The 20,744-nt window shown below is 36.9% G+C and overlaps 1 protein-coding gene across 1 annotated transcript in view; it reads right to left on the bottom strand.

The window, feature by feature from the left end:
• Positions 1 to 20,744, bottom strand: part of ANKIB1 (ankyrin repeat and IBR domain containing 1) — a 51,983-nt gene that overhangs the window by 2,356 nt on the left and 28,883 nt on the right. Inside the window, exons 6-18 of the mRNA XM_010001571.1 lie at positions 19,124 to 19,212; positions 17,493 to 17,637; positions 15,947 to 16,113; positions 11,802 to 11,890; positions 10,648 to 10,778; positions 7,539 to 7,673; positions 6,888 to 6,974; positions 6,738 to 6,804; positions 6,196 to 6,341; positions 5,388 to 5,566; positions 4,794 to 4,845; positions 1,778 to 1,889; positions 13 to 146 (exon numbers count right to left, since the gene is read on the bottom strand). Of these exons, the coding sequence (XP_009999873.1) occupies positions 13 to 146; positions 1,778 to 1,889; positions 4,794 to 4,845; positions 5,388 to 5,566; positions 6,196 to 6,341; positions 6,738 to 6,804; positions 6,888 to 6,974; positions 7,539 to 7,673; positions 10,648 to 10,778; positions 11,802 to 11,890; positions 15,947 to 16,113; positions 17,493 to 17,637; positions 19,124 to 19,212 (1,533 nt within the window). The remainder of the gene's footprint in view (positions 1 to 12; positions 147 to 1,777; positions 1,890 to 4,793; positions 4,846 to 5,387; positions 5,567 to 6,195; positions 6,342 to 6,737; positions 6,805 to 6,887; positions 6,975 to 7,538; positions 7,674 to 10,647; positions 10,779 to 11,801; positions 11,891 to 15,946; positions 16,114 to 17,492; positions 17,638 to 19,123; positions 19,213 to 20,744) is intronic.

Below are 20,744 nucleotides of genomic sequence, written 5' to 3'. Positions count from 1 at the left end.
TAGGGAAGATACCTGAAGAGAATCCTGATTTTCAGAGCGACTGGCAGGGGTATAGTCATGAAGCGAAGAGCTGTGCAGAATACCCATAGAAGCTGAACTCACCATGGAGGTGCCATGTCTTCTACTACTGCCACCTTCCTGAGTGTCTGTTTGGGCAATTAAAACAAAAATGGTTGAAGAACTAGCAAGGAAGCCTTCACTGTTATTTACTGACAGAATCTCTTCCTTCCTTTTGGATTCCACCTCTGTAATTTTACTCCTTTATTCACTCTGAACTAAATAATCTGAAACATTCCTTCCATACCAGCTCTCACACAGTGCCAAAACACCAGTCTCACTGTTTTAGGAGTGACTGCCTAGTTCATTTGTGCCTTTCTGCTCTCAATACCCTTCTTCTTCTCTTGGAAAGGCTGGGGTATGCCATCAGGAGCAGGAGCCTGCTGGCAGGAGGGGAAAGTGCTTCTAAGGCACCTAAAAGATTTATGGCAAGTCCTGGAAGATACTGCACATGGACACAATACTGGATGCATTTACAGATGGGATTACAACCAAAGTTTGTAATTTCTCTGTTCTTTCTAAGACAACAACTCAGCTCTAATATTAACATAACATTTTTACCATAACATTGCAGCAGAAGTGAGTCATTACTGTATACCTCAGCAATCACTGACATTGCAGTTTTCTTAAAAACAAACAACAAAAAAATAGAAGTAAAATGCTCTTTGCAGAAAATCTGCTCTCTAATAAAAATGAATGTAACTCTTTTGACTTTGGAAAATGGAATTTTCCACTTCAAAACTTTAAATGAGATGAGCTGAGACAAACTATTTCTCTCTTGCATGCTTTAACAGTACACACTGGTCATCACTACAATATCCAAGTGTTCAGCCAAATTATAGTCCTCAAACAAACATGATAGTTTTGCATTTTACTTGTAACAGGGAAGGAACCAAAGCTCACCAAGATTTTTTTTTACTGTTTCTAAAATAAAGAATGCAGTTGTTTATTTTTCACCAGCAAAGGATTTCTCCTGGTGTTTTTCAAGGAGAAGCTGTATGTAGGACTTAAGTTAATGAGACAGAGATAAGAGTTTGTGCAGCATGACTTAGAGACTGAGCCCACAACTGGCAGCTCTGAAGAAACAGTGTCAGAATATGATTTAGATTCGAGCTACTTTTTTAATGTTGCAAAAGCCCCTGGCAGAATGGAGACATCCCAGAAAGCCAAGCTACAGTGACCTTAAGGGACTGTGCCACCAGCCATAGCACTGCTTGGAAGAGCAACATGCTGGAAGTGGTGGCAGCCTTTTCCAACTTGTTTCCTGGCTGTCTCCACCAATAAAAGAGTTTCTGAGCAGGATTTTCAAATACAGCCTTATGACTATCACGCCTGTAGCAGGGGAACCCTCTTCTACACTCATTATGCACAACTAGTCCTTTTAATTGGCATAAAAGTGCTGGTATATAGGTAAGACTGTCATATGAAGTATTTGGCCATCAGCATTTCTTCAGAATGAGAGCAAACCTGCTCTCAATAGCTGAGGAGTTGTTAGTGAGAAGATCAATGCATTTCTCTTTAAAAAGGGCAGCAGCCACAATGAAGTCAGCAACACTCCTAAGATCACATACAAAAATAAGCCTTTATGTCGGATCCTGGAAAATACAGCAGTGTATTTGAGACTTCTTCAAAGAGCATCCACAAAAGAGCAAAACTGTGCTCACTACTAACATATTCTGAAGTAGGAAGAGACAAAAAACAGCCCCAGGCAGGAACATACCTAAGGTACTCTCACTGGGGTCATCAGGATCTGGAGTATTACTCAGCAGACTGTGCATGTCTCCGCGTCGACGCTGTCTGTGCCTCCTCCGATACTGAAATTCAGCATATTCCTGCATAAACCAAAGGTTACAAAATACAGGGCAGCATGCAGTAATATTTTTCTGATGTAACAAGCACCACATTTTTATAAAAAAAATGTGTGATTTTATAAACTTATTATAAAATCACCTGTTTTCAGAAAAATAAATTGCAAGTTATACCATGCAATGCGTAACATAAATAATAATAGAAAAATTCCAAGGTAATCCTAGATCTATAAAATAATGAAATAGCAAAGAAAAAAAGAAAATTAATACTTGCAATCTCCCTTTTTTAAAGAATTCCAAGTACACATTTTTTGTTTAAAAGCTGCGATGATGAATTTTATATACACACACATCAACACACTTTAAAAATATATATATACCTAGTGATTTCAGAACATAAAACCAATCTGAATTAGACCAATAGATTATCTATCAGACTCCCTGTTGCCAGCATGTGCCAGTAGAAAATAACCTTTGGAAGACTAGAGGAAGCTGGCACATATACAGTAGGACTGGTTATACTTTTCCCAGCCTTCAGGACACCAAGGCTCAGGAACTTCTTAAGCCACAGCTGATACTCTTGTATTGAGCAGTCTTTGATGGATTTTTATTCCATGAATTACAAATCTCTGTTTTTGCCTATCTTGAGCTGCTAATGAGCCATACCATATGGATTTCAACTCCTGCAGCCTGTAATTTCTCACATTCTGTGTTTTTATCAGAGACAGTTTATATAACATTTATGGAAAATACTCCCTTTTGGCCACATCAAGCTAATATCCCAAGGATTAACAATCTTAATATTTGGAAATAAATGCTTTGATTTCTACACCTTTCCTAATTTTAAGAGACCGGTTCTATGCTTGTAGGCAAATTTCCAGATATGCTTTCTGGTAGTATAGCTGACACTGAATCTGACTATGTATGTAAGATGTCTTGATAATCTCAATTAATTCCTTTACACAAAACAACAACAATATACGTACAGGTACTAGCACTTCTCTTTGGAAAAGAATATTGCTATTTTGTTCCCTAATACCCAGGCTTTGTTTGGCCAAATGACTTGGGAAAGATAATATTACCATTACTTTCCTTTCTTAAATTTACTCTTCATCCTAGAATATCTCAACATCCAAAGTATCTAAAATTTAAAGCCAGAAGTGTAATTTCTCTTACACAATAAATCTTATCCTGTCTCCAAGCAGATGCTTATTAGCCTATGGAACAGGATAAAACCTAGGGCAAACATGATGTGATTCTTTCATAAAATATTCTTCCATATTCTAGGAAGCTCAAGGATTTCCTTATGGTAGTAGGCACTCCAAACCACAGAAAAATCATATCTTTATATAAAAATATAACTGAGTTATTTTAAATACATGTAACTGTGAACTGGCTAAGGAATAATGAGAAGTGATCACTGAACACTAATATCTATTAGTTGAATCAAATCTTATCTCTTACCTGTTTGCAATAAAATAACAGATTTTACTGACAGCCATTTAACTTTTGGTTGCTTGCTACTGATAACACTTGATCTGTGATTACTTGGAACAATTTTATGGATGTGAACAACAGGAGCTTTAATTTTATTGGGAAGGAACATCATGGTTTCACACAATGGTGTCTAAGAGGCAGCATTCCTTGCAAAAAACAGTAAGATTTTGCTTTCTGTAATAATCTGGCATACAAAGACATTCTACTGCTTGCCAATAAAAGTTTATGTAAAAAAATTTGTAGTGAAATTCAGTAAAATAAAGATGACCATTATTAATTCTACAAAATTCCTTTAGCAGAGGTGGTTGCAAGTATCCTGGATAGCTATGCAGCAAAGAAACCAGCTTGCATCATACAGAGCCACATGGAGGGATAAAAACTCATAAGCAATCATCTAAGCACAAATCCAATGGCACCTCCTGCTAAACAGCTCATCAACATAGTTTTTATCAGCTTTTTCTCGTAACCAGTTCCACTGGTGATACAGCAACATCCCAATGAGTTTCATATTATAAAATGTGGAATTATTTAAGAAGAAAGGACTAGAGGAACTAGACAGGAGAAGCAAGTCGATCTTTCGTAGAGAAGCAAGCTATTTTATCACCAGCGTGATGCTCACCAACAACAATAGCAAAGGAAATATACAGAAAAAGTACATGGAGTTTTCCAGGATGCTTTAAAATTACTAGCTAGAAAGAAAACAGCATCAAGGAAATATTGAAATCAAGCTTCCTTCCTAACTGAACACTTCAATGTTCTCAAAGTACTAAATAAAAATAAAGATTATAAAGGAAACCTTTATAGGAAGCTTCTCGTATTTAAGTGCAGAGTCTTGAAAATTATTTACTCCTTGCCATATAAAGACAGTGGAGTATTCTCTTTAAAAAATACAATTTTCATTCTTGGTTAAATAGCAGAAGTTTTCAGTATGCAATTTCCATCCTGCTTTAATACATAAACTTTAAAATGGCTAACAATATTTAGGTGTATTTCTATATATTTTTGTTAAAAAGTTATAGAAGGATGGAAATTTCTCAAGACTTTTTGTCATATTCTGCTAAATTTCTGTTGCATTCAAAAATAATCTACAGAGTTTCATATATTTATTACTTGAAAGTTTCCCCAACACATAGACACCAGTTTATGCACAATTTAAAAACTGGTTATGTACTTGGAAAATGATGAATACAACACAGCTTGTCTAATGTCATCTTAAATAACTGCAGCCATGTTAGAGGCATTGTTCAGAGCCACTGCACAATTTCCTATGCATATATTTCCTTCTATTGTGAAATAAATAAAATGGTAAGCTTAAAACAACTTGAAATGCTTTGAATTGAAATAAGGAAGCTCTTCATGCACACTGTGATCATACCTGTGTTTCTAGAATATGCAGAACTAAGTTTAAAAAAAGAAAAAGAAATAGTTTACCTCGGGGGATGCAAATCCTAAATACTCCCAATCCCATGTTCCACCAGCAAAGCTATAAAATGAAGAGATATACCATAAAGTTTAGAAGTAGAACAAAGCATGAACCTCCAGAGTGTCAAAACCTGCAACATTGAAAAACTAGTGCAACTGTAACTCTCTAAATCTAACAAATCTTCTGTTTTAATTCTCACATCAAAATTCATTTAGGAAACCACAGAATTAAATTGTTGACTATTTCAGAACTACTTGATATTTTTAGCAAGTACTTGCAGACTTTTGCAGTGTACCAGGTATGTAGTGACTTCTTGAAGGAAAAATGTGAAACAGAAGCCATGCCATCCAATCTTTTATATATTACAAATGGGGAAGCAATTTAGGTTAGAGCATACAGAGCAGTGATTCTCAAACAAATTTTTCCTCAGTAAAAAGTTGTAACTCCACAAGGACCAAATGTCCAAGAAAATGCCTCTACGTGGTGATTTACAGCCACCACATTGATCAGCTCCACTTCACCTCACTGCCAAAGGCTGACAGTGGACTCACCCACCCTGGCAGCTCCCAGTGAAGAGGTGCAGAGCATTCAGCTTGCATTACCTGCGCCTGGGTGCTTCTGGGGAGTCTGCAGGAGCAACCCCACGGGCCACAGAGGCCAGGAACTCCTGCCGCTTCTGCTGCACGAGACAAGCTGCACGGATGATTTTATGGCGAGGAGTCCGAAGGTAAGGCCTGTTCACTTTCTGTGCAAGGTCTTCAGTGACCATTTCTAGGTCTGTCTGCAATAGTTAACAACATACAGAAAAAAAATAATAAACAAATAAAATAATTTTACAGTGAAATGAAAATCGGGCAGAGCTCTACACCTCCAATACTGAGCAGGATGATATCCATTTCCTGGAATTACCACTTGAAATATCAAAATACCCCAAAATGTCTGCCCTTCCAGCCTAACCTTTTAGCAACCTACATGCTGTCCTCCAGCTTGGAGCAGATGCTCTGCACTCACACCTACTGAACATCTTTGAGGGCCCAAAAGGAAAGGAGGCAGATGCCACTGACACCCAGGTATTCTCCCAATTTTATCCCCACCACTTCTCAGACACATTAGTAGAAAAAGTGAGGAAAGAGGAGCTAGAGAAGGAGATGAAGACTGAGGGTAAAATATTACCTTCAGAATAATTTTCTTTTTTTTCCCCTACCACCTGTCCCTCATCCTTTCTCTTATCCAGAAATTTGAACTAAAACCTACTTTGTCAGTGTCATAAAAATGCATTCATTTTCCAACTTGGTTACAAATAAACACCAGGTGTATCAGTTTTACATTACAACACCAGCAAAAATACACCCGTAACTAGTATTACAAATAAGAGTAACATTAGAAAAGCAAAATATATGCATGCATTACCTGCATAAGTTCAAATATTTCTTTCTTTGTGCTTTTAGGCTCCAAAAAGAATCCATATGGATAAGAACACTTAAGAATACGGCGAGTTTTTAGAAGCTCCTGTACTGCATCTTCAATGAATGTGGTATCAGGACAGCCTCCCTCAGCTGTAAGAAAATACAAGCACTATGAAAATATTTTTCTGCTGATGCCAGCATTTCTTTTACTGTAAGTTTTCCTCCAAAATAATAAATTTTATGTGCATGTCTATTAATAACTTGCAAGTAAACAGCAGCAACTTCTCAATGACTACAGTGTTTGTACCATAAGAATTAAGCAAAAAAACCAGTTTCTCCTTTACTAATGCTACTTTTTTCTAAAGTCTTTACAATATATAGGATTTACTGTACATTTAGCTTTCATCCACTGCTTATGAATTCTAATAGTGGAGGGACTACATCACACAGCAGACTGATGTGAGCTCTACCTGAAAAAAAAAGTTTCAGTTGCAACAGAGTTAATTTGTTTTCAAATAAAACTCACAGATGACAGCAAATACTCACTTCCACTGAGAGCTCTACTCAACTGCTCCATCTTTTCTTTGGCTGTTTTTAGAAGGCGCTGTTCTAACTAGAAAAAAAAACCAACAATAATAATTATTTTTGGATTTATAAAATACAAACAAAAATCAGTAAAAATGGCTTGACCCACACCTGGTAGCTAAGTTCATGGTTCTTAAATCTTGTGTAATAGTGCATAAACCTATCAAGCTCTTGAAATCTTCTATGCTTCTTTTCAGCCTGAAAAATAATGGGGAAACAAAAGAAACCAAGATAAATCTTATTATTTAATTTAACAGTCACCATTAGATAGAATTACATAACCAACTGTTTCTGTTCCCACTGTTCATGAAGTACTGTACACAATGGTGATGACTGCCACATGTAAGGAAAGAGACAAAGGTGATTTTTTAAATTTACAAGTCTGCAAATACCATAAACAAAGAGTTGACACACTGTGTCAGCATGCTATTTAGGTAGACTTTCCAAATGCCAAAATTAAGGCACCTCTTCCTAGTGCACAGCAGCAAATTACAGTAGCAGCATGCCCATTTCACAGAGGAAATACATACCACAGCAAGTGCCTTAAGCAAATTCACCAGTGTTTGTTACCAAAGCTAAGAAAAGCAGAATCAAATCTTATGTTTCTATCCATAAATAAGCAGTGTTTTCTTTTTGTCTCTTTAACAGATTTAAGTTTGTAATTTTCCATTCAGAATTTAGGTTTGGAAGAGTTTTCATGAAACATAAATAGAGAATTGCAGCCTTAGTGCTATTTTTCAAGCATACACAATAATTTGTTACCTCTACTGTCATCTCCTTGGACTGCTCTTCTACATGTTGAATAACCTCATAGCGAGTGCATCTGTAGTAGCCTCCAGTGGAAGAGCTGTGTTTCTTCCATTCTTCTAAGCATATCCAGCAAAAGTCATATTTGCACTTCAGGAAAAAACAAGGAATAAGAAAGGAAAAAAAAATACATTGATACATTGTAGTTTTGCAGTTATTCATCATCATTCCTCCATTAACAACTGAATCAACATCATTCTGAGTGTGCTGATGGTCAAAACAATTTCCATTTTTAAGTGACAAACTGTTCATGAGAAAGAGTTATTTTTCTCCTAATATCACTCAGAAAACCATGCTTACTGGTATTTTTGTCATGCAGTGTTCCTGATGCAAAATATTAGTAACAACTACTAAAGCTAGAGAGAAGAAAACAGAACATGAACTCTGAAGAGTGATCACTTCAAGGTGAGCCTTTTCTGCATCAACTGAGTAGAGAGAGCTTTCCAAATAGGTAACACCTTACAAAGAGATCTGGCTTATCCAGGCTTTTCTGCATCAGAGAAGATTAAACTACAGGAAATATTCTGAACTCAGCACTGAGTTCTTAGCTACTTTATTTCAAAATAATTGGAAGCTATTTATGGATGCACAGGCAAAAGACTTTATGACTTGGTGAACCCTGTTTATCTGCTTTACAGATAAGCAAACCAAAATCCTGAAAAAATGAAGCAAAATTATTAATTAATATGAGGACATTAATATTTTAATTGGAATTGATATATTAAGTTGCATTTTTTCTCTCTTTGGTAAGTTTAACCTTTCCAGTAATATCTAGTCCATACTGGGTATGTTCATCAGCAGTTGTTTTATACAGTCAATTAGATATATTACAGGAAGAAATTAAACTTGCACTGTACTTCTGCAAATTTTGTGTCACCAATGGTGCTGATTTTCTTCTAAAAAACAAGGCAGACTAGGGTATTTCTTCATGTTATTGTGTTGCACTTTCTTTGTTCTGAGACATTTTTTCAAGCTGCTTGCTTACAGAAAATGGTAAGAGTGCTGAGAATTAAGTATGAAAATGTTAAAGTGTGCATCACTGCATTATTTGCCCACCATTCGAAAACACTCATATTCATTGTAAGAAAAAAAAACACAACAAAACATTAAAAAAGCATTATGAAACAAGTTGTTTCTCAAGCAACAGAATGAGTAAAGCTTAACTTCCTATTAATTTATGTGTATGTGCTCCTCCTGCAATATTCTCACCTCTCCCAAATTACCTCCCTCCATGATCTCTTTACTGTATCTATCTACTAATCTCTCACCTCTCTAAAAGCCAGTGTTCCCAGACCCTCCTCCAATACTTCAGTCTCATTAAACATTTGAAACCACACCATCTGTTCCTACACAGCTCCGAAAACCCTGAGCTCTGTTTCATGTCCCTTTGTGATCACCTAGCCAAGCAGAAGAGGTAACTGCTGAGGAGGTATTTCAGCCTTTCTTGGTAGTAGTACAAATTAAGCCTCTGCACCATACAGCTGCCAAGTTTCATGAAACTTGATGTAATTTAGTATCTGTGAACTCCCTCCTGTTCCTTCATACCTGGTTCAAGGCATGCAGATGGTAAAAAAAACACTACAGGAAGGGGACTGAGAGGCAGCAGGACTACCTAAGCCTGTCTCCTTAGAAACTGGGCTCATAAACCAGCATGACACCTGCTTAGACACAGAAATGTGATTTTATGAGTAAGAAGTATCCTCCTCTACACCAAGGTACCTGCTAGCTGCTAAGAGGCAGTCATAGCCCATCATGTATAAGCCTGAGCAGACGCACAGGCAGAAGCTCCCTCACAGACCTTTACTTCAGTGGAGGAAGAGACACACGAGGTGTCCACTGTGCCTTGTGTCAGCCCTGCAGGCAGCTTCTGTAGGCAGAGATTTCTCCACCATAAAAGTAATCTGACAGATTTAAGGTCACTTTAAGCTGTTTATAATTTATAGCATCAAAGAAGAAAAGAGAGCTGTGGCTGTCAGCCAGTGCCTCAGAACAGTACTTAATAAAATTATCCGCATGCAACAGCGTTTAATGGCCAAAGTCTTCTCCAGCCTGAAGCCACACTCAGATGAACTCAGTGGCAAAAACAGCAGCAATGTACCTTTTACAGTTTTTAGCATTATGGAATTTATTAGTTCTTTTAAAAATAATTTATAAAAAAACCCAAACAAACAGCAAACTCAGCATAAAACAAAGTGGAGGAGAATCTGTTCCCTGCTGCTGCAGACAAAACCAAATAATTGACATGAAAAAAAGCCCCAACTTTCAATTCCTATCACAGAAAGACAGAGAAAGTGGTAATATAAAGAAAATGGGACCTGCAGAGCAATGGAAAGAGACTAACACATTTCCAGAAAAACAAAGAAAATTACTTTCTAAATCTCTTAGCTTTTTATTGAAGGACAACTTGGTGAAGTGTGTGCCACTTTCTTATGTTTAATCGTGTTCCTCAAAGAGATATTCACTATAGTTACATAAGATATAACTAATTTGAGACAAAAAGCATTCTCAAATGATACAGAACTCATGGCAAAAAATATTTTTTCTATTTTGGTACACAGTGCAAGCTCATGACTCATATTCTGGCTGCTGTCACCAATAAGTTTCTTTTGGAGTTACTCTTTGCTGTCTTTTCGTCCCTCCTGATTAATTCCTGTTTACAGGTTTCCATTTAAATGTCTCTGTTTTGTTGCTATGTTAGAGAAATAATGCAAAACAAAAATGTAGTAAGGCAAAACCTTAAAATGTTTCATCTTCTGCCAACTAAAAATATTTTCTGCTACATCACTAATGATTATTAAACTACCAATCATTTCTGTTCCCTTAAGTTTCATCCTGTACTGCCAGTAATTCTTAGGTGGTTAAGAAATTTCAATCATTACAGTGTTCATCTGCCAGGTTTCACTAAACATTAAACATGCTCTACATGGAATCCGCCATTTGCAAATTGTCTAATTCTTTCAACAGGTTCCATTAGATCTCAGGAGTGACATTTAGAGGTTTTGGGGGTCCTAAAACGTATACATGACATACACTACTTGAATTATGCTTTCCCAGTCCTTCTTACCTTTGCACACTGCATGTGGTTGCAGCCCTCATTCTTCTGGATTGGAGACTTGCAGTTGGCACAGGGTTTGGAGTTCGTCAGCAACCACAGGCAGTTGGCAGCATCCTCGTAAGCCTCGCTCACACCCACCACTTTTTGAGGGTGACAGGAGGATGTGAAGCATGCAAAAACAGGCAAGTTGAAAATATAAGTGTACCTAAGTGTAATCCTTTGTGATAATTGGATTACAAAAGACAGATGTTTACCTATTTCTTGAGAGAATTCTAATTCTTCACTATGTATCTGACATACATAAATATGTAAAACTCCTAACTTACAAGTATTATATGTGATATTATTACACGTTATTTATCTATATTTCCATACATATATTTCTAAACAAATTTATATAGATGATATATGACATTTATAATACAGAAATGAGCAAATACATATATGAGAAAAATCAGCATAGTTTGACAAAGTATGGTGTATTTTGCCTCCTTTTAAAATTTTCTATGATTTCCATAATACTTATGGAAAAAGCTCTGAACTGTGGAAACCCAGTTAAGTTTGTATTTGTTCAAATTACTCTTAATCATTCTTTTTTTGTTTTGTTTCTGTTGACCAAGAAAACGCCTGTCCTGCATAAACCCAACCTTTATTATTTTTTTCAGTAAAAGTTATTTACCATTACACCATTCCCCACAATTCCCTTGCAACTCATCCTCAACCTTACTATTACTGTCACCTGTTCTTCTGAATTAGTTTCACAGAAACACAACCAACCATGTGGAATATAACTCAAACAGAAGTGCAGACTGGGCTAAAATATTTAAAACTGCCCAGGACAAATAAAGTTGTACTCAGGAATAAATCAGTGCATTAATGAAATTAAACTGTAAGAGGAAGGGAAAAGAGTTCTGTATACCCTGGCTGAACCACATGCAGATTTATGGGGAAGGATTTATGGGTTTAGGGAGAATGGTCTACCACTACTCCTGCCTAATAAGCAATTAAAGCAGCTCCTCATTCAAGGGTTTAATTTTCTTCCCCTTTTACCCTACTACTTTTCAACCCATGTGGAGTTTTTATTTAATGCAACTAAAAAATTCCTCTAAAACCCAAAGATAACAACAGAAAAAAAAAAAATCCCCCTCAGACATGACTCTCACATTCTTCTGGTTTCATTTCAGATATTTTCTGTAGCCAGTCCTTCCATGTTTGGCAGTCACAAGGTTCATGTGCTTCACCAAGACATTCCCTGAAAATGAAGGTGTACACACAATAACTTATTATTTAGAGATTTAAAGTTAAAATCAGTTGAAGCTAAAACCATGGAAACTTAGCAAGTCAATGCTTAATTAAGTCAGGAAGATTAAAAAATGTCCAACTGACATTATTTTTAAATACTCGTAAGACTATGTGCTTACATTTTAAAATTACAACCTGAAATAAATAATCTGATTTGCAGTTTAAGTTATGTCTGGGTATTATTTTAATGCCACAAAGTGCTAGTATAGTTTCTCTGATAAAGGTAAACCAGAGTAAAGAGATCATCCAAAACTAGGTAGTTTGCTGTTGCTGAAATGAATTTCATATAGTATTACTTGTATATTTTCAGTTGTATTAAAAACTCGTTAACTAGAAACAAGCTTTCAATCTAAAAAAAGATCGAAGCCCATCAGCACCGATATTAAGTGTTTATGGATGTTTACTCCTTCCACTCTGAAATAGGAGATTTAACTTAGTTACATGGACACAGTGGAGAAATGAGTCCCTTGAGCTTCTCTTGAAATTACTACTGGCTTCAAGGATGGTAATTGCTACAGCAGAACAGCAGATATATGGCTTCCAGATGGTGCTTGGGTGTAGATGTGTCACTATGGAGTCTAAATTTGTCATGACTCCCTTTTTTACTGGAATGGCAGCAAATAGCCTTCAATGTCTGCCACATCAAACAAAAAAATTTCAGAGGGAGCATTTTTCAGATGGGCATCAGCTGCATCAGAGCATATGCAAGTTTTCTGAAGATCCAATGGTGAACTGCTCTCTGCAGTGCAGGTTCAGAAAATACATCAAGAGTCTTCTGATAGATCTTGTCCACATCTTAAGAAGGAATGCAGGAACAAATAAAAGGTTATGGCAACAGTTTCAACTTTTTTTCCCACTTGCTAGTCTGCTGTCAAACAAGCTTCATTACACAAGGACCTCTGAATCACAGAATCACAGAATATTAGGGGTTGGAAGGGACTTCTGAAGATCATATAGTGCAACCCCCTTGCCAGAGCAGGACCAAAAAAAACTATGCCAGATCACTCAGAAAGGCATCCAGACAGGTCCTGAAAGTCTCCAGAGAAGGAGACTCCACACCTCTCTGGGGAGCCTGTCCCAGTGCTCTGTAACCCTCACAGTAACGAAGTTCTTTCTCATGTGGAGGTGGAATTTCCTATGCTCAAGTTTGAGTCCATTGCCCCTCATCCTATCACAGGGCACAAGTGAAAGAGCTTGTCTCTGCCTCCTTGATGCCCAGCCCTCATGTATTTATAGACATTAATTAGATCTCCTCTCAGTCTTCTCCTCTCTAGACTGAAAAGCTCCAGGTCTCTTAGCCATTCCTCACAAGGCAGGTGTTCCAGTCCCTTAATCATCCTTGTAGCTCTCTGCTGGACTCTCAAGTAGATCCCTGTTCCTCTTGAACTGGGGAGCCCAGAACTGGACACAGTACTCCAAGTGAGGTCTTACCAGGGCCAAGCAGAGGTGGAGGAAAACCTCCCTTGATCTGCTAGAGACACTCCTTGTAATGCACCCCAAGATACCATTGGCCTTCTTAGCCACAAGGGCACATTGTTGTCCCATGAATAACCTGTTGGCTACCAGGACTCCAAGGTCCTTCTCCATGGAACTGCTCTCTAGCAGATCACCTCCTAGCCTGTACTAGTGCATTTCATTGTTCCTTCCCAGGTGCAGGACTCCGCACTTGCTCTTGTTGAACCTCATCAGGCTCCTCTTTGCCCAGCTCTCCAGCCTGTCCAAACCTCAATGAATGGCTGCACAGCCTTCAGGTGGTTCAGCCAACCCTCCCAGCTTTGTGTTATCAGCAAACTTGCTGAGAAGACACTGTCCCATCATCAAGGTCTTTGATAAAGATGTTGAACAGGACTGGACCCAGCACTGATCCCTGAGGGACTCCACTAGTTACAAGTCTCCAGACTCTGCACCATTGACCACTGATCTTTGGGCTCTATTGTGTAGCCAGTTCTTAATCCATCTCACTATCCATTCTTTTGTCCCATATATTCTGATCTTGCTCACAAGGATGTTATGGGAGACTGTACCAAAAGCGTCGCTAAGGTCAAGGCAGACTACATCTACTGATCTTCCTGCATCTATCCATCTAGTCACAACATCATAGAAGGCTATCAGATTAGTCAAACATTATTTTCCCTTGGTAAATCCGTGCTGACTACTCCTGCTAACATTCTTCTCTTCCATGTCCTTAGAGATGACCTCCAAAATGAGCCACTCCATCATTTTTCCAGGAATGGAGGTGAGGCTGACTGGTCTGTAATTTCCTGGATCTTCCTTCTTGCCCTTTTTGAAGACTGGAATGACATTTGCCTTCCTCTAGTCCTCAGGCACCTCTCCTGTTTGCAATGGTCTTTTGAAATTGATGGAGAGTGGTAGGGCAATAACATCAACCAGCTCTCTCAACACTTTTGGCTGCATCTCGTTAGAGCCCTGCTTCCTTTACATTGGCTGAATTACACCAGAATGTCCTCTGAGTGAGCAGAACCTTCTTGCCATTGCTGATGGTTCATTCACTTTTGTGGGGATGAAAAAAGGACCTTGGAAAGGCCTTCTTGGTCATTTTGCTGCTAAAATGAGATCTGTTTCAAGACCTTAACTGTACTTGCTTGTGCAGTATCTCAAAGCATTAACATAAAAGAAATTCAGGAATACTATCAGAAAACAGAAAAAACCCCACATTTATCATAAGCATTTTCACACTCAGAGGGCATTTTCACACTCAGAAGACATTCTGGGGTAATTCAGCTGATGTGAAGGAAGCAGAAGCTTCCAGTGTCTGAAGGACCATGTCAATATTACACTAAAGTGGACTCAAGCTCTGTCCTCCAGGTTAATGGAAAAAAATTATTCTCTGTAGTCAGATGCAAGGATGAGAGGATGGTACCTTTTTGTGGAAAAGTACTAAGGTTTGTTCAATGGTCACTGGTAAAAAAATGTTCTGCTTTGTTTCCACAGGATTTGTTTCTTTCCAAGTTCTCAATCCATTGTGAACAACCTCCTCCTGTGAAGTTTCTGTATTCTGGCTTTTGTGGTTGTTTCATGTCTACTTTCCTCTTGTTCCTTCTTCCTTTCCATTCACATGGAGAAAGAACTAAAATCAGAAGCATCTTTCATTAAGAGTCTTAAGATATTTTGAATCAAGGAGATTATTCAGCATCTCTTCTTCTTGCATCATGGTTTCAATTGAAAAATGGAAAGAAGGATTTCTCAGCTTGCCTGTGTAGACTTGGTTTGACCCTTTGGATTTTCCAACAGTGAAAAGGATGTGCCATTACAATAGTCATGAATTGTCAGTCTGATAATCTCAAGGAACTAGAATAGGGCTTTGCTCTTTGCTCAGAAAAATATTCCACCACTTTTTTGCTTTTGTTGATACTGTTTTTGTCCTTTCCTTGGAAGGGCTGAAGACAGGCAACCTGAGGGATGTTTTTTAAAAACCTTACAGCTTTTTACTCCTTCTCAAGCTTGTTTTCGTCTTAAGACTCAACAGAAGATAATGCAAAGGAAAAGTGAAACAATGATTGGAACAATTGTGCCAACACATTAGCTTTGTATGAAGCAAAAGGGCCTTCATACTCCTGTTGAAACTCCTGCTGCTTTGATGTGATTCTACCAAAATCCAGAAAAAGCTAAAAATTGCTGCTTTTCTGTACAATACAGAATGTGCCATGATTCAATTATACTACAACTAAGTGGAGGAGACAGAAAACACCCTCCACCAATATCCTGCTTCTTCTTCCCTCAGAACAGAACATCACAACATTCCATACCACTATACCACATCTAACAGGGACAATAATGATTAAGACAGTATGATAAGCCTTTGCTGTGTGCCAAAATACTAAAATATTTGTGCACAAGATGTTATGAAGTACAGGATAGTACAGTCACATCCCATCATAAAAAAAATTCTGTTGCATGCTTAGTTCTAAGTGGGACTTTTTAGTGAATCCCTGGAATAGCTGTAACTATGAGTTTATGTAGATGTAGATGAGTTTCCATTACTAACCAGCAGAAAAGATGTCCTTTTCCACAATCTACAGCAGGGGCTTTTAGCATAGGGAAGCTAAGTGTATCTGATCCTGTTGAATTTGATCCTTGTCTTGTTAGCCTTACTGCTCTTTCACAGCCTGGTATAGGACACCATTTAATAGCAGGATTGTTTTCAACAAAGGCCTGGGGAAAAAAAGGGAAAATATTTTACCACATAAGATCAGATTTCATCATTGATATAAAAGAATTTGTACTCATCATCTTCCTTTGAAGGAACAAAGCCAAAAAGCATAAGGACAATCGTGTAGCTACACTGGTAGGCTTTAAAAATAGTTATAAAAAGGGAAGAATTTTATCCCTACCTTAAAAATGTGAGTTTTAAAAAAATAACGACAGTATTCCAGACTTACGCAAAGATGTAAATTACTTATATCCCTAACAAAATGTTCAATGTGTGCAAGTCAATTCCTTTGTGATATGGCTTACTGTAAACTTCTACTACATATGAACTGGCAATACACTCATTAACAGAACTGACTTGTGGCTGAAAAGAATTAAAACTTCACAGATTAAAAAAAAAATCCCATAATATATCCCACCTGCAGTGAACTTGAAATCAGGACTAGACTAACTCAGGAATTTACCTCCATTCTTTTTTTTGGTTAATGCAGCCTGTCTTATTTTGTAAAACTGAAAAATGAGGAGGAAAAGGAACTTTCACTACTTTTTTTCAAATCTATGCAGATCATCAGCCAATTGAAATATGAAATGTAAAAGATTAATCAGATCTGGTAATTTAATTTGCATCTCACTGTGTAAGACACTGCTACTGTGTATTACGAGACTCATCACACAGAGAAAGTATTTTATTGTAAATGAAAAAATATTTCTCTACTTTCTTTTGCCCTGTCACCACTGATGAAGTAACATTATCTCGAAGACTAGTTCATTGCTACACTAGTATAAAAGAAAAAAAGGGTGAATTATAAGATTGCTTTTAAAAACAAGTTGCAATGATAGAAATAAACGCCAAAAAATCAAACAGGAAAACCAAATAAAGATTTTCCTACTTCTCTTCCTACAAATAGCAATTGTATCAAGCACTGGATGGAAAAAACCTAATTCACTTGTACTAATACATTTTTTTAAATGGAAGCAGATATTGTTTCTGAATGTAAACAGTGTCTTGGTAAAAAAGATAATCCAAAACCTCTTAAAAATTGCAGACTGCTAACACAAACCAGTCTGGCAGATTAAAAGCTTCGTATCACCTGATACGAACATTAGTTTGATCAAATGATTCCATTAATACTGCATAAGCTTACACATTATGGAAGTATTGCCTTTCTTAAGAAATAATTATAGTGTTCTTTCCTTTTTCTCAGTGGTATATAAAATATTTATATTAGGGTGTGCAAGACAGCAAATAATTCAGTGTACATACTAATTTATGAATTTCTACTTGGAAGGCTACTGTTATAATGCAGCACTTCCCATAGAATTTTTAAGTTTGTATAAAATGAAATACAGTTCAAGAGTACAAGAACACTTGGACACTTTACCTTAATGTCAAATTGAAGGTATCTTTTGTCCATCTCCTTGGAAACCACACTTTCTATGATGTCTACAGGCACAAGCTGGAAACAATCATATGCTGGGCAAAAAATGTTGTGAGCTTCACCCTCCTGAATTTTCAGGTTCAAAAATCTGCCAGAATTTTGTCAGTCAGTATTTGTGAATATAAAGTAAATATTAAAACACTGCTGAATACTTTGTACTAGGTTCACAGATATTCATATTATAAATTTTTAAACAAAGAATAGGAAATACCCCTCATAAGGCCTACAGATATGATGAACAGTGTAATTAGAAAAACTGAAAGAACACTGTCATGGTTGAAAAGTGAGCACCATCAGCCATGCTTAGCCTTATGTGTTTGTAGTTTCTGTCTTCACTGTTTATCAGAGAGAGCTATGCAATGTTTAATTAAACTCAGCATTACTTCTATCTTAGATCAGAAATGGAACGTATAGGTGTAATTAATCTAGAAAATAATTAATTTGATATGCAATTCATTTTTACAACTGTGATAGTCAAAATAGGTCTGCTCTTGGACTTTACGGTCCCTAAGCAGCAGGATGCAAGACAGAATGAACTCAGAAATCTGCTGAAAACTGGACTTGGACTAACAGTGCATAATGTCACTTAGTTTAAAAGTTGTAACTTACTTATTAACCTGACATCAAGGATGATCCTCATCTCATCAAACTTTAATGATCTAAAGGACAGGCAGCTATTCTAAGTAAGTCGCCTGGGATCCTTTAACAGTTAAGGCGGAGACACTCCATCTTAGATTCACACCTGAAAATGAGATAACTCATCCCTAGCTTTGATGTGACTAACTTGCAGTGCTTGGCTCAGGAAGACACCCCTGCTGCAGGTGTGCACTGCCAGCATGTGCTGGCGTCAGGCTGTAGCTCTGAGTGTTGGCACAGGCTGCCTTACAGAGCTAAGCACCCAAATTAGAAGCACCATGTCAAGCCAGTGATTTCTTGGTCACTTTTACATCAGTGCATAACAATCTGACAGACAACAGAAGCGTGACTATTCATTTTCTTGCCACTGAAAAGAACCGCATTCTAAAAGCTCATTTAGGAGAGAAAGTGCTTTTCCTTTTCAAAGGAGGAACGTGTTCATGTAAATTGGGCTGAGATACAGCAGGACTAGCTGTACTGATATGACACTATAACAAGACTCTAGTGTGGTACAGTTCATGTAGTACAATCACCTGAATGGGGACAAAGATGAATATAAAGGCACTGCAATTATTCCTGGGAAGTATGATTCATATTTATACTAGCATAATTATCCATTTGTAAGTTTTTCACCAGCATGACTACTCTGACTTTTGTTATCATGGAGTAACAGAAGTGTTACATTAGTAGAACTTTTAAGCTGAATCCACTCCTCAGTTATTAACCTTACACATAAGAAACAATTTTAATAGCTTTTCTGACTGGAAATCAGTTTATGATGCCTAAGTTTAGTGTGCTAAATTAAGAAACAGAATTAGGCATGTACTTAATTTAGTAAATGTAAACCCCAGCACAAGCCGTTTATCGTATCCATCCCCTCCTTTTCAAAATGGCCAGTATGAAAGTGTTTCAAAATATAGAAAAGTACATGTACTCACGCCTCCCAGCATGCTCTGCAGAAGTCATGTCCACAAGGCATATCCACTGGGTCTTCAAACACAGAAATATTACACATACAAATGTCACACTGTAGATTAAAAAAACACTTCTGATTAAGAAATACCCCAAAGCCTTTCACACCGTTTGCAGGATACTTCATGTTGGAAAACATCAGTAAAAACTTAAATTAGTGTTCAGTACAGGAAAAAAATCTAACTGTAACCAGAAAATAATTTTGTTAAGCTACAGAAATAGAAATGGGGAAGATTAGGTATCTCTGCACAAGCACACATTCGGGTGTCTTCCGTCATGTTTTCTCGCTCAGTACGTGCTTTGTGCCGTGGAGCGGTGGGACCTCAGAGTTAAGAGTTCTAGGGACAAGAGCAACCTGACTTTTTCATCAGCTTCACAGGCAACCAGAAATGGAGTTTGGAGATGACAAAGGCTAAAGGAAATGTTTACTACCATGTCAGACAATCGGGTCCAAATCAAGGTGGAGCAAGTTGGTTGTGCAACAGAAGCAACTATTTTAAGTTATAATCTACATAAATACTCTATTTAAAAAAATACTTTGAGGCTTTCAATCAAAATAAGTAATATAAGCTGCAAATATTGCAACAGAAGATACCACTGCTGAATTTTATAAACTAGGTACCATAGAAAAAATAACACTGAATATTGAGACCCTTTTTCTAAAAACATTTATAAGCTTAGGGATGAAACTGCTCATTGCTTGTAGTTAGACATGAAAATAAATATTCCTGTTCCTCAAGGAGTACAAATTGACAAATGGAACAAAGATTCCATGAAAATTTCTTCAACGTCCAATACATTAGATATTATATACAAGTAGGACATTTTCAAAAAGTTAGCCTATGGTACACCACTTTTTAAAAGCATGTCTGTTACAGCCAAGACAGAAACAAACTAAACAGGGCAGCATCTAAGGGAAAAACTTGATGAACACATTCATTGTTTCAGTCTTTTCAGCTTATTGTCTCGCCAAAATTAAATATTTTAGAAGCTGACATTGCATTAAAAACGTCCACTATTAAATTTATAGGAATTTTCAATTTTGTTTAAAATTTAACTTTAAAATACGGAACTCCATGAAGTCCTCAGGTCAAAATACCAAATACAGAACATTTACTGGAACAGTTCACTTATAAGATAGGATGCAAATGCAAACTCTGAAAAGGAGGTTTATAGCTTGTAGCTTTATTTTACCTGCTCCTTTTAGTTTTAACTTTTCTACCAGAAGGAAAGACTTCAGAAAAACATGTATTACTTCATAACCAAATTTTAAAAAATATTATTTGGTAGCTCTTTATAAGATTTTTAAGCTAACAGAAATATTAAATGTTTAACTCTTTTAGATACACTCAATCTAGAATGGCAATAATTATCCAAACCTGCATTCCTGGCCTATGGACTATCAATGAAAAACAAAACACAAAATGTCAAACTGAAGAAGTGTATTCTTCTTTACACTTTTAAATAAGGAAATATTCCAGACAATATTTAACTACTAACATAAATACATGTACGATAATATTATTTTTTCTATACAGCTTCTTTTTCTGCATTTTGCAATTAAAGAAATACAAGATTTCTATGCAG

The sequence above is a fragment of the Chaetura pelagica genome, unplaced genomic scaffold (genome assembly GCF_000747805.2).
Source record: "Chaetura pelagica isolate M959 unplaced genomic scaffold, ChaPel_1.0 scaffold127, whole genome shotgun sequence".
Lineage (NCBI taxonomy): Eukaryota > Metazoa > Chordata > Aves > Apodiformes > Apodidae > Chaetura > Chaetura pelagica.
Note: the sequence above shows the minus strand (reverse complement) of the source record. Positions and strands in the feature narration are given on the sequence as shown.